The sequence below is a fragment of the Pongo pygmaeus genome, chromosome X, assembly GCF_028885625.2.
Source record: "Pongo pygmaeus isolate AG05252 chromosome X, NHGRI_mPonPyg2-v2.0_pri, whole genome shotgun sequence".
In the NCBI taxonomy this organism is placed as follows: Eukaryota; Metazoa; Chordata; class Mammalia; order Primates; family Hominidae; genus Pongo; species Pongo pygmaeus.
The window spans coordinates 140,840,939-140,857,002 of record NC_072396.2 but is presented as its reverse complement, the minus strand read 5'-3'; the positions used below and the strand labels follow the sequence as shown (position 1 = coordinate 140,857,002).

Below are 16,064 nucleotides of genomic sequence, written 5' to 3'. Positions count from 1 at the left end.
GCTGCAGGAAGGGATTGGAGAAGGCTGAAACCTGCATAAAAGGAATTCAAAAGGCAAGATAAGATATATTCTGGTGTTTTTTTCTGGTGTTTTCTGGTGTGTGGTCAGCATGCTCAGACCTAAGGCCATATGATTCTCTTACTGGGAAGGGATGAGGTTCCTAGTCCATGTGCACATTGGCAGAATAAGAGTCAGACCGTCAAGAACAAAACAGGTGGAAAGTAGGCTTAGAAATTGTCATGATGAGTGAAAATATACATTTACATTATATTTCAATAAAGCAAAGACAAGAAAGATGGCTAGAGAATTTTGTATTTGGACAAGGTACTCACTGTACCCATTGTCTAAAGGAGATAAGAAACACCTGCACCCTTCTTCGTTCTTTTCTGCCTTCCAAGAATGGGCCACTTTGGAGAACACATGACCCATAGTGCATGAATTCTGTTGGGGCTACCACATGCATTATGGAGCAGTACCTGTGGACTTGGTGGCAATAGGCGAAGTCGATGCTTCCGTAGATAGAAAGGAAGGTGTGGAGTCCAGCCAAGTTGTTTCAAAAAAGGATGATATTGGTGAAGACACAGTTGCTGTAAAAGGATATGTCACCCCAGTGGATATAAGTGGAAATGAGGCTCCAGGAACAGTGGATGTAGTAGTCATTATATTTAGAATGGAGTCCAGTGTGGGCTTAGGAATAATTAAAGTAGAGTGTGATGATGCGGCTGGAATTCTGCTCCATGAAGATGTTATTGTAGAGCTAGGCAGAGTCATGGCACCAACAGATAGAGTGTGGTCAGTTGTAGAAGGTGATATAGTCTTTCTGCTGAAGGATGAAGGATGAGGCACAGTCCTGGGGTTGGCAGTTATTGTGGTTCTGGAGGATGCCTCAGGGTGTGTGGAAATGTACACAATGTCATGTGTGACATTTATAGACATAGGGAGAGAAGTTGGGAAGCCAGTAGTGATACCACCCAGTGTAGGTGTAGGAATGGTTTGGGTGAGTATAGTGCTCATAGTAGCAGAGGGTAGTGTTGTCAAGTTAGTGAATGGGTGCGCTGATATCATGTCAGATGTCAGAAATGTTGATTTTGACACCTCTACTGTAGAGGAAGTCATAACATGAGGGGCATTAGATACAGTTGCTGGAGGGGAGCCAGAAGGGAGACTAGATAAGAGCCATGTCAGAATGGGTGACTTTGAAATTACAGATCCTGAAGTGGCACCAGAAAGAATTGATGGGAGTGTGGTCCCAGGAGTTACAGATGTGGTCATTTTCTGAAATGTGTGCTTAACGTCAGCCAATGTGGTAGTGATAGCTCTTAAAGATGTTGATAATGAAGGGTTCTCAGAAAGCCCATGGTTAGGAAGAATTCCTGACATAGGAACTGATGACATTGCCATGACATCTTTAGATACTAGACCAGTCTGAGAGGCTGTGATTGTTGACAAAGGCCGAGGAACAAGGTGTAGAGTCTCTGTTTCCATCTCATTGGATGTAGGTACATGAATAGTGGTAGAAATTGGAAACTGAGAACCTTCAGCTGTGGGCATGTTCCAGGAAGTCATAAGCAGAGGTTGGGTATTACTAGATGTCATTCTTGTTCCCAGAACTGGAAATTCAACCATTTGGGATGTAGGAGGAGGAGAGGTCTTTGGAGTAGAGATCTCAGCTTCAGTACTATGAGGTGAATAAAGAAATGATGTCAAAGAGGGTGGAGTTGCACTGGATGGGGTCCATGGAGGGTATGAAACAGGGGTATTCAAAGATGTGGCATAGTTTGTTAAGGAAGTCTTTTCTAACAAGGAAGTCATCTTTCTAGTATTAGAAGAAAGGTAATCGGTGGTTGTTTTAACATTTTTTGTGGGTCCAGAAGCACTCTTAAAGCTAGTCAGAGATGGGGAAACCTGAATATTGAAGGAAGTATGGAGACTATCTGCATGAGTAGGTGAAAGCATATTTTCAGGAACAGTGATTCTGGAATAAGTATCTGTGAGAGCTACCCCCGTACCACTATTCACAGTAGATAGGGACCTGTTAGTAATCCCAGATAATATGCCCAAAGTTGTAGCCTCATCTGCTTGTGATGACTGTTGAGTTGCTGATAGAAATGGTGAAAATGTGGTCTTTGGAATGGAGGAAATAGCTCCAGTGTTCTTAGAACTGAGTAGAGAGAAGGCAGTGGTGCCTACAAATGGAGTCACTATCCCAGCCATAATGGTGGTGGGAACGGTTTTTACAAAGGGCAAAGTTGGCTCTGTTGGAGAGAGAAAGGTTGTAGGTGTGATCCTGGAAGGTGCCTCTATCATTTCTGTAGTGAAAGCAGAGGAAACCATTTTGTTTTTTGAAGTAGGCCCAGCATATGTCACAGGTGTAACATCCAATGTAGATGCTTGCATGGTCATAGTAGTCCTGGGGGTAACTGAAGACAATAAAGTAGAGAATAACCCAACTGTTGTGGAAGTGTCAGAAGAGACTGTTGCAGGTGTGAAAGCAGAGTTATTAACTGGCATTGAGGACATCTCAGACATAGGCCCAGAAGTGGCTGTACAGGGACTTTTCAAACAACCTGGATGCATTGTTTTAGAAGATTTAGTTATCACTATTGGGGTAGTGTCAGAAACTTTTTTGGAGATGAAGGCAGTTACATTAACTGGCAATGAGGACATCTGGTAAATAGGAGTGGACGTTGCCATAGAGGATTCTCTAGGAAGCATTGTAGGTACATTTGGAACAGAAAAAGCTGTAGTGATCCTGTCGGAGAGAACTGTAAAACCATCATTATATAGTCCAGCTGTGGAAAGAGACAAGGACTCAGGGAAAGTCTGTGTGCTTTCAGAAATGAAAGAGGCAACTGAAGTCACCTCAGGTTGTGTCCTAAGTGAATGCAAGTGTGAAAAAGTTGTATTGATGTCCACAGGATTTGATATTCTTGCTGAGCTGGAAGTTGTGGTATCTACAAATGAAGTATCCTGGCCATATGAGACAGAGTGAGTCATATAGGTGGAGTTTACTATCATTTCCACGGTCCTGGGAGTATATGCTGGAAAGGCACTCGTGCTTTCCTTTTCAGGAGACAAAAAAGTGGTGATTGTCAGTGCTTGTGAGGGGAGAGCTGTTTTCCCAAGACTGGTAGACATTTCTGGAATGTGAACACCTACTGTGTTACTTGAGGTCAAGGTAGGTGTAATCTGTGTGCTTCCAGAAGTGGGAGATGAAGCCAAGTTTCCATCAGAGGGAGTCCCAAGTGGAATCTCTGAAGGCGAATGTGTTTGGTGACTGGAAGTTTTTGTGGTCTCAGGAAATCCTGTATCTGTCATTTCCAAAGATGGAGTACCCCGGGAGTATGAAATAAAATAATTCTTTGATGGGGACATTTCTGTCACCTCCATAGTTCTAGGGGTTTTTCCCAGGGATATGGTCATCTGGTCTTTGTCGGAAGATAAAATAGAGGTGCTAGTCACCAATTGGATGGACACTGGTGTGTGTACACGATGTGTGGCAGACGGAGAAATGTGACTGTTTACTGAAGTAGTAAACTTATTGGCAGAGATGTGTGAGGGTGTGGTCTCATCAACAACAGAGGTCTCTGTGGTGCCAGTAGCCAAGCTGGCAACATCTTCACCACCACTGAAAGTATGTGGGAAGCTGACAGCATAGGCAGAAGTCTCTTCTACTTGAGATATGGGTTGAGTTGCTTCTGGTGTAGACGTAGTTGAGATCACATGAGTGGAAGATGCAGGAAGAATGTTGTCAGGGGGAGGTTTTGAGCAGACGAGTGTGTGTGTAGATGGGGTTATTGTATCAACTGAGGTAGAGAAAAGGGTGGTCTCAGCCTTAGCTGTCACAGGAGTGGAGAGTCTCAGTGAAGGAAATGGTGTTTCTGTCAGAGAAGGAACTTCCATGGATGTCTTCCTGACAGAGATTACCGTGGCCTCTGAAGTGGTACGAATCAAGTCTCCATGGGTAGTCACAATATCACTGCTTGTGGAAGCAGTCTGATCCAAAGGTGGTACCAATGCTGTGGTCATTGTAGTTGATGATAGATTTGAGACATGTGAGAGCACAGATGTAGAAAAAGCCCTGGCCAGTGTAGAAGGCTCAGACATGGTAACCTCAGTCTCCTCAGCCACCACAGAACTGCCATTAACTGGCAATGAGAACATATGAGTAACAGGCATAGGGGTTACTGAGGAATGAGCAGCTGTAGGCTGTGGAGGTAAGATACCATCAGACAAGGACGTAGCTGTCCTGTCTGTAGGGTTAGTGGAGAAACTGGTTTCTGATATCCTTGTGGTAGAAGCACCCAGTGGTTCACTGAATATATGTGTGCTCCCAGAAGTGGGAGATCCAGCTGAAATTCCCTCAGATGTCTCTGAAGTCCAATGTGCTACATAGGTGTGGTTAAAATTAAACATTTCTGTCATTTCATTGTATGAACTCCTAGGTGTGGTTTTCACCAATTTTGTCAAAAGCCAACTTTCTCTCACCTCAGTTGTTGCAGTTTTATTATCCAATGGGGTACTTAGCTTTTCTATATCAGGAAAAGAGGAAACAGTGACAGAAGCTGTCACCATTTGTGCTGATTCATCTGTCACTTCCAGCATTGTTGAAAATGGAGAAACCTCAGCCACTGCTGCTATAGTTGATTTTCCCACAAGATAATTGGAAGTTGCTTCTTTTCTTGTCACAGTGGCATTTAATCTTTGTGTTGTTGCTGACCTTGGTACAGGGGTCGTTGTATCTCCAAATACAATTGCACCATTTATTTCTGTTTGTGTGGTCTCAGAAGCACTTTCCTCAGTAGAAAAATTTGGTTGAATGCAAGCAAGAGTAGATACTATATCTACTGATGGAACAACAGTCTCCCTTGGTGTCAAAGGAAGTTCATTTGCAGGTTTTGTAGATATAGGTATTGTTTTTAGTAGTAAAGTGGTAAATTTAAATTCAGGCATATTGGTTATGGATGTGGTTCCAGAAACTATGGAGAAATTAGCAAACCATGGTGATGTCAATTTGGATACAGCTGTTGTATATCTGGCTGTAGTAGCATCATTGGTAGTGGTACCTTTGCCATCTGGAGATGCTTTCAGTGGGGTGATATTGGTAGTTGCGGATAAATGTTCTGTATGAGTAGTACTCTCACGAAATGCTGATGTAAAATTTTCATTAGGCACAAATGTGAGTATGGTGGTTGTGTTCATAGATGTCAGCAGGGTCTGGTCTGGCCTGGAAGTCCAAATGGTCTCATTGCTGGAGAACAGATGGGCAGCTTCATCGGTTGTGGATGTGGGACCTGACTCAGGTGCCTTGGATGTGGAAGCTGATCTAGTGGACATCAAAGTAAGCACGTGTCCATCAGCTGTAGGTGTATTCTGGGTGTAAACTCGTCCTGTGATTGTGGAGGAAAGCATAGCTTCAGCCACTGTAGATGCAAGTGTGATTTCAGAAGTTAAGGCTGTACGTGTAGCTTCAGCATCAACAACTGTCTGTACACTCTCAGTCCCAGTAAATGAAAAGGCTGTTAAGAAGGAAAGGGTCTTAGAGGAGGTCTCTTTAGACATGGAAGTAGACATGACATCTTCCACTCTGGGTAAAGAGACATCCTGAAAATTTGTAGATGTCAATTCTGTTTCAGCTGTCCTTGGGGCAGGTGTGGTCTGAATAAGCCTGGTTGGGAGAGTCAATGAATGGACTGTAAATGCTATTTTCATATCAGTTGTTGCCAGTGGAAATTCTGTCTCGTTTCTAGGAGATACAGAATCTACTGGAGCAGCTGTGGAGATGAGCACAGGCTCAGGTGGGAATGCTGATGCAGTCCCAACATGAGTAGATGCAGGTGAAGTCTTTTCCACTGTATACCAAGGTACAGTTTTGGCAGCTGTAGATTCAATGAACTCCTGGCCAGCTGTGGAGATAGGGAGTGCCCCAGTATTTGTGGATTTTTGTTTGAGACAAGGTGTTGTAGACATAGATGTTGACTCAATAGTTGAAAATAAAGACGTTGTTTTCGTAACAGCCAACTGAGATTTAATTGCTGAAGTTGTAGATACAACTGAATTCTTGGTAAATCTGGATGTGGATAGGAAATTAGAAGGTGTAGGTGGTTGAAAGATTTCAGTAGTCATGGCTTCAGCCATTTTTGTTGTCTTAGTGCTTTCTGAAGATGGAGATTTCGTTTTTTTCATGGAATTGGTAGTATTGTCTATGGATATACTCTGGGTAGGCAGAGAGATGGCTGATGAAGTTGATAAAACATTCACTGCGAATGTAGCTGTCTCATCTACCGGTGTCTTTAAGACTTTTTGTGCAGTCATTGTTGCCAGAGGTGGAGATGTTGTATTGGAATATGATATGGTTGTGTTTGTGTAATCAGTTGCAAATATAGGTATGCTTTGAAACAACAGTGTAGAGGAATGTGCAGTCTTTTGTGGTTTTACTCCAGTAATTTGGGATGGAGTGGTCGTATCTATCTGTTGTGAAACAGTTGTACTTTTTTCTTGAATTGTCATATTTTCAGGAACAACTAAAAAAATAAGAAAGAATGTGTTATTTTGGATTCAGCTTTGGAAATTAGAGACAACTAGAAACAGCTCTATAATTTCTTTTCATTTTGTAAGAAAGTATCACAGATATAATCAGATCACTTGATTTTCCTTAAGATAATTTTCTACTCTCTAAGATCTCTATATGGCACTCATAACACCCTGGTTAAGTAACTGGTAGGAAGACATCCATTTTGTAGTATCTTCATGAAATATATAAACATTCCTGAAAAAGGGATGCATGCCACAGTAGTGCATTGATTAAGAAGAAGATTAGCTTTGGGAAAGGATCCAATTCCTTGAAAGATACAGCTATAAGAACTCAGTTAAGAAGAAACAGATAACTTGAATAGTCCTATATCTATTAAAGAAATTGAATTGTGTAGTTTAAAATATTCCAAAAAGAAACATCAACCTTAGATTCAAATGGATTAGTTTTAAGTTCTGGCTCCATCACTTTCACACCCATTACATAACCTTGGACTAGTTGCTTAACCTCTCTGTGCTTCAGTTTCCTCCTCTATAATATGAGGATTATAATAACACCTATCCTATAAAATCGTTATGAGATTGAGTTACTGTGCATAAAACACTTAGCATAGCTTCCTATATAGAGTAAGTGCTCAAAAAACAGTTGACTTTCACTTGGTCAAACTTCTATCAGTCATTTAAACACTAGATTGAAAATGTTTTAATCTGGAACTCCCAAATTAACATTTATTTAGTAGAAGTAATGAGTTGAAAATACTATTTTCATTGCTTTCCATTACACAACACACTCCTGCGTTTTCTCCTACTTCTCTGTCCACTCATTTTTAGACTCATCCTGTTTTACCTGACCAAAGCTTTGTCCCAGGACCTCTTCTCATTTGGCTGTATAGTTTCTCTACACCTAGGATTTCAATTTACACCTATACACAGACAAATCTCAAAGTTATATCTCTTGACCAGATCTCTATTTTGAGCTCCACGTTTATATAACCAATTGTTTACTTGATATCATTTCTTGGATATCTCATTAACACCTCAAACTCAACATTCTCCAACTTGAACTCATTAGCTTCTCTCCAAACTGGGTTCTCTTCTGGTATTCCTTTAGTGACCGGCCCTACACTATCATACATTAAATTATGCAAGCTCCAACTCTCTCTCTCTCCCTCTGTCTCCTTCATTCTCTCTCTCACCTGCCATAGCCAATCCATAATCTTGTCCTATTGATCATAGCTCCTAAATATCTCTTGGCTCACCCCAGTTTATCTCTATCTCCATCACTTACCACACTAACCGGTCACCATCATCTTTCACTTGGACTACTGCAGTAGCCTCCCAACTGAACTGTCTGCCACTACTCTTGGACCCTCTCTAATCTGTTCAATAATACAACCAAAATGATCTTTTTAAGTGCCAATCTGATCCCCTTCCTCTCTCTCTCTCTCTGACACACACACACACACACACACACACACACACACACACATACACACACTGAGCTCTCTTTAGTTGCTTTCTATTGCTCATAGGATAAAAAGAAAATTTTTTCTTAATAAAGCATGTAAAGCTATGCATGATTTGGTCCCTCTCTATCTCTTCAGTCTCAATTTGTGCTAAGTCCCCTCTGTTTTTTTTTAGTCTTCCTCTTTTTAGTTCTCTAATACTTGGCATGCTCTTTCCCACTACAAGACCATTGCATTTGCTGTAACCTCTACTTAGAATGTTCTTCCCATCCTTCCTCATCTGATTAACTTCTGCCAATCCTTCAGTTCTCAGCTCATGCATCACCTCTTCAGGGAAGCCTACGTTCCCTGACTTCCATGACTAGCTCACACCAATCTATTTCAGACTCTTATGACACCTCATACCTCTTCTTCATGTAATGCGTCATAGTTGGAGATTTACCTTTGTTTGCATGTGATTTTTAATGTCTCTCTTCCTTGCTAGACCACATGGACAGAGTCCTCATCTTTTGTTGCCCACCATTGTATCTTTAGTGTCTATCCCAGTGCCTGGCACATGGTAGATGTTTAGTATCTATTTGTAAGCTAATAGAATAACAGAAAAAGGCTTGGAATGATGTGAGAGCAATGTGAAGATTCCTATCCCTATATCTACTGGAAAGTAAGAATTAACAGGGTATGATAACAAAGAGGTTTAAGAGATAAAGAAGAGAGAGAAATCTCAGAGAACTCAAAGTTTGCTTCTGGGCAACTCGGAGAATAGCGGTAATCTTCATAAAAACAGAAAAATTGGGAAGAAGCCTCACTCAGAAGAAAAACACCCAGTTAAGACGTGGATAAGTGGAATTTAGGATGATAGTGAATATCCAAGTGAAAATGGTACATAGTAAAATTCAAGACTGAGTCATGATCTTTCTCCAATTGAAATCACCAAAACATCCATATTTACTTTAGGGAAATTAGTATTTTGAGTTTATCCATCTGAGAAGCATATTACCTATGATGTAGGAATAATTGTGATAGTAGACAATCTACTGATTTGTTTCACTGTCTTGAGCATTAAAATTACTTATAATTTGCATATCCAGAAATTTTGAGGTGTGTGTAGGATGTTCTTCAGGATTTTGTGGTCATTAGCAAGTAGAATGAATAACAATCCTCCAACTGACTGTATAGATGAGTTGATAAAAGTACACACGTTTTTAAGGGGGAAAAGTCAAAGCTATATAAAAAGTACTTTTCCACTTAATTTTATGACATTTTTCCAATTACCACAGATGCACATTATGTTAGGCCTTATCAAGAAACTGGTATATTTCAGCAGCCAAATGTGTATTTCAAGCTTTATGCTTTCAAATTTGTCCATAACTTCACGTGAAAGGAGAATTGTCAGGATCTTCATTTCCAATTTTGTAGGTGGGTTTACACCAGCCAACTGGCTTGGCAAACCTCCGTGAAAGTGTCACTTCTAGCACATTTGAGGAGTGTGGCATCCTAGAGCCTGAAATCACTCTATGAATGCACTAATTGTTGAGAGAAGAGTTCACAATTCCCTCTCCTTTACAAAAGATTAATGATTGAACTGCATTCACTTTTTAGGAAAACAATAAAACACTAAATACCATAAAAGTCTAAGTTATCTTCTTTGATGCAGCATTCAAAGAGCACTATTGGAGTAATCCATAAGTAGTGGAAAACTCTTTCAGAAGACAGGGAATGGGAGTTAGACATGGTATTTTTATCAGAGAGGGCTGAGCCATAAATGTAGCAATTGTTATTAACACTTCCAGTAAGCATCTCAAGAAGGAATATAAGATTTAGAAAGATAAAAACAAATGAGTTGAGCTAAATTGCCAAGCAGGTGGCATTTTAAGTACCAGAGATCTCAAGAAATAATGCATGTTACATTGCTCTGTTTTAACCTAAAGCCTGGGTTTGTATATTTCAGCAAACCTTCCATTAAATCTTTCAGATGCAAGGTTTCTTCCAGAGGGACTGCTGTATCAAATTTTTCCTCTAAAGTCTGTATTAATAAAGACTAAAGTCTTCATTCATTAAAATCCCAGAATTTTAGAGCCAGGACTTGGAGATTATATTCAATCCTTTCATTTACAGATGAGGCCCAGAGAAGTGCAGTGTTGAGATGAGATTTTCACAGATGAAAGATTTAGAGGAGAAGTTAGACAGTATATAGAAATGCCTCCATTATCCAGCACTCATAAATGTATGCTCTCAATTTACATGGAAACACCCCAATCCGAGGAGAAACAAAGAAAGAAAGAGACTCTTTCGGAAGGCACCAAGGAGAAACAAAGTTAGATACTAAATGCCAAGTTCTGCAAGTGCTGAACACCGCAAGAAACAGCAATCACCCAAAACAGTGAAACAAACTTTAGAGGACAGCATTGCAATGCTAAACTAAAACATCAAGGTGACTTTGCTGGCCCAGGAATCAAAACTCAGTGGGGATCCCAAATTATGGACATTCCCTGATATAATATCTGCCTTGAATAATCATTCATATCCTAGATAAAGACAATTCAATCAAACAATCAGTAGCTTTTTAGAATCAGGATCCATTGGAATTAAAGATTCCTATAAACCTTAAGTCTAGAAATTAATTACAGTGGGTAATGATCTGGAACATTCAAGATCATTTTGTATAATGTAGGCTGCTACTGAATATAAATTTCTTTTATAACTTAATTTGTTTATTGGTGACCCTAGTGTCTTAATCTGTACATACTTTTGTTTTTCTTAAATTCAGTAATTCAGACTTTCTGTGCACCTATCATTTCTAATGAGTGAGGTTCACTTTACTTCTGCTTCATCAATCTTTCTCTTTTCCCTATATGTGGTAGGGATTTTTTTTTTATCCTAAATGGCACACTTATCTCCATTGAATTTAATGCCTGTCCTTCTCAGAAAAGAAAATGTTGTAAGTGAGTAAGGTAGTTACAATGCCAGTGATATTATCTCTGTCATTTTGTCGCACCCTATCTGTCTACGCATACACACTCAAGAGCTTTTACTGCCCGAGAACTGATGTTAAAAGCAAATGCAGACTTCTCAACTGAACAAGATGGCATAGATCCACTTTTCCCTGCTCCTCCCCAAAAGGTACAACTATAAATCCTGGAAATGGTGTAAGAGACAACCAAAGGAGAACTATGAAAGGTGCTAAGAATAAAACAAACTGGTTTGGGACCCCAAGAGTAAAGGAACAACATAGTAGCAGTTATCTTCTCCCCCTCACCAAACCCAACATAAAAATGCGGCCCAGGACCTATGCTTCCTAATCTCCAACCTAGCAACAGAAGTCAGTCCAAGTAGGCTCATTCCCCTTCTGGATCAAATGGGAGTCCCTCTGACAACTTCAGGCAAGTTGGATACTCAAGCAAGGGGGACTGACTGGGCACCTTGCTAACAATAAGCAACCAAGAGAAGCACTCTCCTTCCCTACCAGGCCTGAATCTCCCCTCTCCACCAAAAAACACTGGCTGAACATAACCCAGTCTGGGAAGACTACTGTTTTTGCCAACCCAAGGTTTTCCTCGCCCACTCAGAAAAACCAAGGCAGGCAGACATAAGAGGAAAAAGGGAGCCAGTAATAGCAAGTGGCCTGATCTAGGAAGTCTCTTTGTCCCTGCAGTACTGAGATTCTCCTCCCTCACCCAGAGACACCAAGGCAGGCAGGGGAAACAAGAAAAAGGGACTCTCCAGCAGCAGGTGGCCAAGTCTACAAAAACTAGCCCAAGATTTTCCTTTCCTGTCCAGAGACTAGCGGAAGTCAAGAGGCATTGGTAGGGGGATGCCCCCACATCCATCCTCCTCTGAGAGACAGCTGGAGGCCTGGCCTAAGGAGATGCCTTCTGCTCCCCACCCAAGAAGCACCAGCAGAGACAGGTGGAAGCCTCAGGGGTACGAGATAAACCAAGCAAGATGAAGTAACATCACAAAGACTCTAAAAATTAAGTGGTATTTGGAAGCACAGCTCACAAAAATGGACCAAGACCTGTGTGGTAAGCCTAAACAGAATGACTGACTGCTAAAATAAAAGATTTAAATAAGACCCAGAATCTCCTAATTCACAAAATGTCCAGGATACAATTTTTTAAATTATCTGTCATATTTAGAAGCAACAAAATCACAACTTGAGTAAGAAAAGATAATCAACTGATGCTAAAACCGAGATGAATCAGACACTGGAATTATCTGACAATGATATTAAAGCAATCATCATATAAATAATTCTGCAAGCAATTACAAATTATCTTGAAATGCAAAAAATAGGATCTCAGAAAAGAAATAAAAATTGTTAAGAAAGAATCAAGGTGATGGGTTCATTGGTGCAGCAAACTACCATGGCACACATTTACCTAGGTAACAAACCTGCAAATCCTGAACTTAAAATTTTTGAAATTATTTGAAAAAAAAAATGGGGCCAGGCATGGTGGCTCATGCCTGTAATTCCAGCACTTTGGGAGGAAAGGCAGACGTATCATCTGAGTCCAGGAGTTTGAGACCAGCCTGGCCAACATGATGAAACCCTGTTTCTACTAAAAATACAAAAATTAGCCAGACGTGGTGTTGAGTGCCAGATACTCAGGAGGCTGAGGCATGAGAATCCCTTGAATCCGGGAGATGGAGGTTGCAGTGAGCCAAGATCGCGCCACTGCACTCCAGCCTGGGCAACAGAACGAGACTCTGTATTGAAAAAAAAAAAGGGACCAAATGCAAATTATAGAATGAAAGAAAACAAAACCAAATTTTTAAGATGAGCTGGATGGACTTAATAGTAGAGTAGAGATGATAGAAGATAGAACAGGTAAACATAATGATAAAATAATAGAATTCACCCAATCTAAACAATAGAGAAAATGCATTGAAAAGAAAAATGAAGATAGCCACTAGGACCTGTGGGACAATAACAAAATATCCAACATTCATATTACCATAGCCTTAAAAGAGAGGAGAAAGACAATGGGGCTGAATGTATATTAAAAAAAATAAATAAATAAAGACTAAAAGCTTCCCAAATTTGACAAAAGACACAAACCTAGAGATTCAAAAAGCTAAACAAATTCTAAGAAGGATAAAAGCCAAAGAAATCTGTGGCAAGGCACATCATAATTGAACTTTTGAAAACTAAAAGACAAAAAATTTTGAAAGTGGACAGAAAGAAACAAACATTGCTTATAGAAGAGCAACAACTTAAATGACAGATATCTCATCCAGAGAACTAAGGAGGCCAGAAGAAGCTGTCATAATATTTTTCAAAAGCTGACAGAAAAGAATTGTTAACCATGAATTCTATGTACAGCAAAGCTATCTTACAGGAATAAAATGGAAATGAAAACATTCTCTGATGAAGGAAAATTAAGATACCTTGTCACTAGCAGACCTATCTTTAAAAGATTAGCTAAAGGAATTACTTCAAACAGAAAGAATTTTTTTTTTTAAAGAATCTTGGAGAATGAGAAAGAAAAAACGAGCAAAGGAAAGAACAAAAATATGGGTACAAAAAATAGATGATCCTTTTCCTCATGAGCTTTATAAATCATATTTGATGATTGAGACAAAAATTGTAACATCATCTGATATTTAAAACAACAAAATTTAAAAGTGGCTGGATATGGCAGCTCATGTCTGTAATCCCAGAAATTTGGGAGGTCAAAGCAGGAAGATTGCTTGAAGCCAGGAGTTCAAGACCAGCCTGGGCAGCAAAGTGAGACCCTATTTCTATAAAAATTTTTAAAAAAAAATAACTGGGTGTGGTGGTGCACACCTATAGTCCCAGCTACTTGGGAAACTGAGACAGGAGGATTGCTTGAGCCCAGGAGTTTGAGGTTGCTGTGAGCTATGATCATACCACTGCACTCCACTGCTCTCCAGTCTGGATGACAGAACGAGATCCCTTCAAAAAAAAATCTGAAAAGTGAGGAAGGTCAAAGGACCAAAATGGAAGTGAGGTTTCCATACTTCACTCAAACTGATAAAATGTTGACAACAGTAGGCTATGGTAATCACATTTTCATATTGTAATACCAAGTCCAACCACTAGGAAAACCATGCAAAGAGAAACTCAAAACCCCATAAATAAATCAAGATGGAATATTAAAGTATGCTCACGGCATATTCTCACTCATAGGTGGGAACTGAACAATGAGAACACATGGACACAGGAAGGGGAACATCACACTCTGGGGACTGTTGTGGGGTGGGGGGAGGGGGGAGGGATAGCATTGGAAGATATACCTAATGCTAGATGACGAGTTAGTGGGTGCAGCGCACCAGCATGGCACATGTATACATATGTAACTAACCTGCACATTGCGCACATGTACTCTAAAACCTAAAGTATAAGAATAAATAAATAAATAAATAAATAAATAAATCATGAAAAAAATAAAAATAAAGTATGCTCAAGTAACCCATATGTTGCTATTTACAAAAGAATGTACTTTGAATATCATCATATAGGTAGGTTGAAAGTAGAAGAATGGAAAAATTATACCATGCAAGCAGTAAGTTTAAGGAAAGTAAAAATGGCTATAATAATATTCACTAGAGTACAGAGCAAGGAAAATTACTGGACTCAAGAAAGGACACTACATAATAATAAATGCATTGCTTCACCAGGAAGACATGGTGATCCTAAATGCATACATATCAAACAACAGAGCCTCAAAATACATGAAGCAAAACTGACGGAGCTGAAAGGAAAAATAGTAAATCCATAATTACAGTTGGGAATTTTAACACCCCTGTCTCAACAAGTGATAAAGCTACTAAACAGAAAATCAGCAGGTATATAGAAGTTCTGAACAACACAATCAACAGACTTTAGTTGATATAGAGCACTCCACTCAACAATAGCAGAATATATATATTTTTGAAGCACTCATGGAATATTCACCAACATAGACCATATACTGGGCCATAAAACAAACCTCATTTAAAGGAACTGAATTTATAAGACCGTTTTCTCTGATTATTATGAAATCAAACTAGAAATCAATTACAGAAAGACCATAGAAAAGTTCTAAACAACACACTTCTGCATAACCCATGAATCAAAGAAGACATTTTAACAAAAAAATTAAAACATTGAATTAAATAAAACTATTTTAATCAAATTAAATTTAATTTTAAAAATTTGGGAGATGCAACTAAAACAGTGCTGAGAGGGAAGATTATAGCACTAAATGCATACATTTAAAAAGAGGAAAGATCTCAAAACAATAATCTCAGCTCCCACCTCAAGAGCCTAAAAAAAAACCCAAGATAAATCCAAAGCAGGAAGAAGAAAAAAATAATCAAGATCATAAAAGAACTCAATGAAATTAAAAATAAGAAAACAATAGAGAAAAATCAGTGGAGCAAATATGATTTTTTAAAATCAATAAAATTGATAAACCTATAGCAAGACTGATAAAAGTAAAAAGAGAAAAGCACAAGTCGGTCACCAATATCATAAATGAAACAGAGAATATCACTACTTATTCTGCAGCAATTAAAAACATAATAAGAGAATATTATGAATAACTTTATGTTCACAAATTCGACAACTTAGAAGAAATAGACAACTCCTCAAAACCCATAATTTACCAAAGCTCCATCAAGAGGAAATAGACAATCTGAACAGCCCTATAGCTATTAAAGAAATTGAACTACTAATTTAAAAGCCTTCACAAAAGAATCTCCAGGCCCACATGATTTCACTGGAGTTTGCTGCCAAGGAAGAATTAATACCAATTTTATAGAATCTCTTCCAGAAAAGAGGAACAAACACTTTCCTACACATTTTATAAGGCCAGTGTCATCCTGATACTGAAATCAGACAGAGACAGTAAAAAAAAAAAAAAAGAAACCACAGACCAATATCTCTCCTGAAATTAAATACAAAAATCCTCAACAATATATGAGCAAACTAAATGAAACAATATATAAAAATAATTATATACCATGACCAAGTGGGATCTATTCCAAATATGCAAAGCTGGCTAAACCTTTGAAAATCTATCAGTATAACCCACAATATCAAGAAGATAAGGAAGAAAAATT

The 16,064-nt window shown here is 39.1% G+C and overlaps 1 protein-coding gene across 1 annotated transcript in view; it reads right to left on the bottom strand.

Annotated features, from left to right (window-relative positions):
• Window positions 1-16,064, bottom strand: part of ADGRG4 (adhesion G protein-coupled receptor G4) — a 121,368-nt gene that overhangs the window by 72,647 nt on the left and 32,657 nt on the right. Inside the window, exon 6 of the mRNA XM_054472067.1 lies at window positions 477-6,524. Within this exon, the coding sequence (XP_054328042.1) occupies window positions 477-6,524 (6,048 nt within the window). The remainder of the gene's footprint in view (window positions 1-476; window positions 6,525-16,064) is intronic.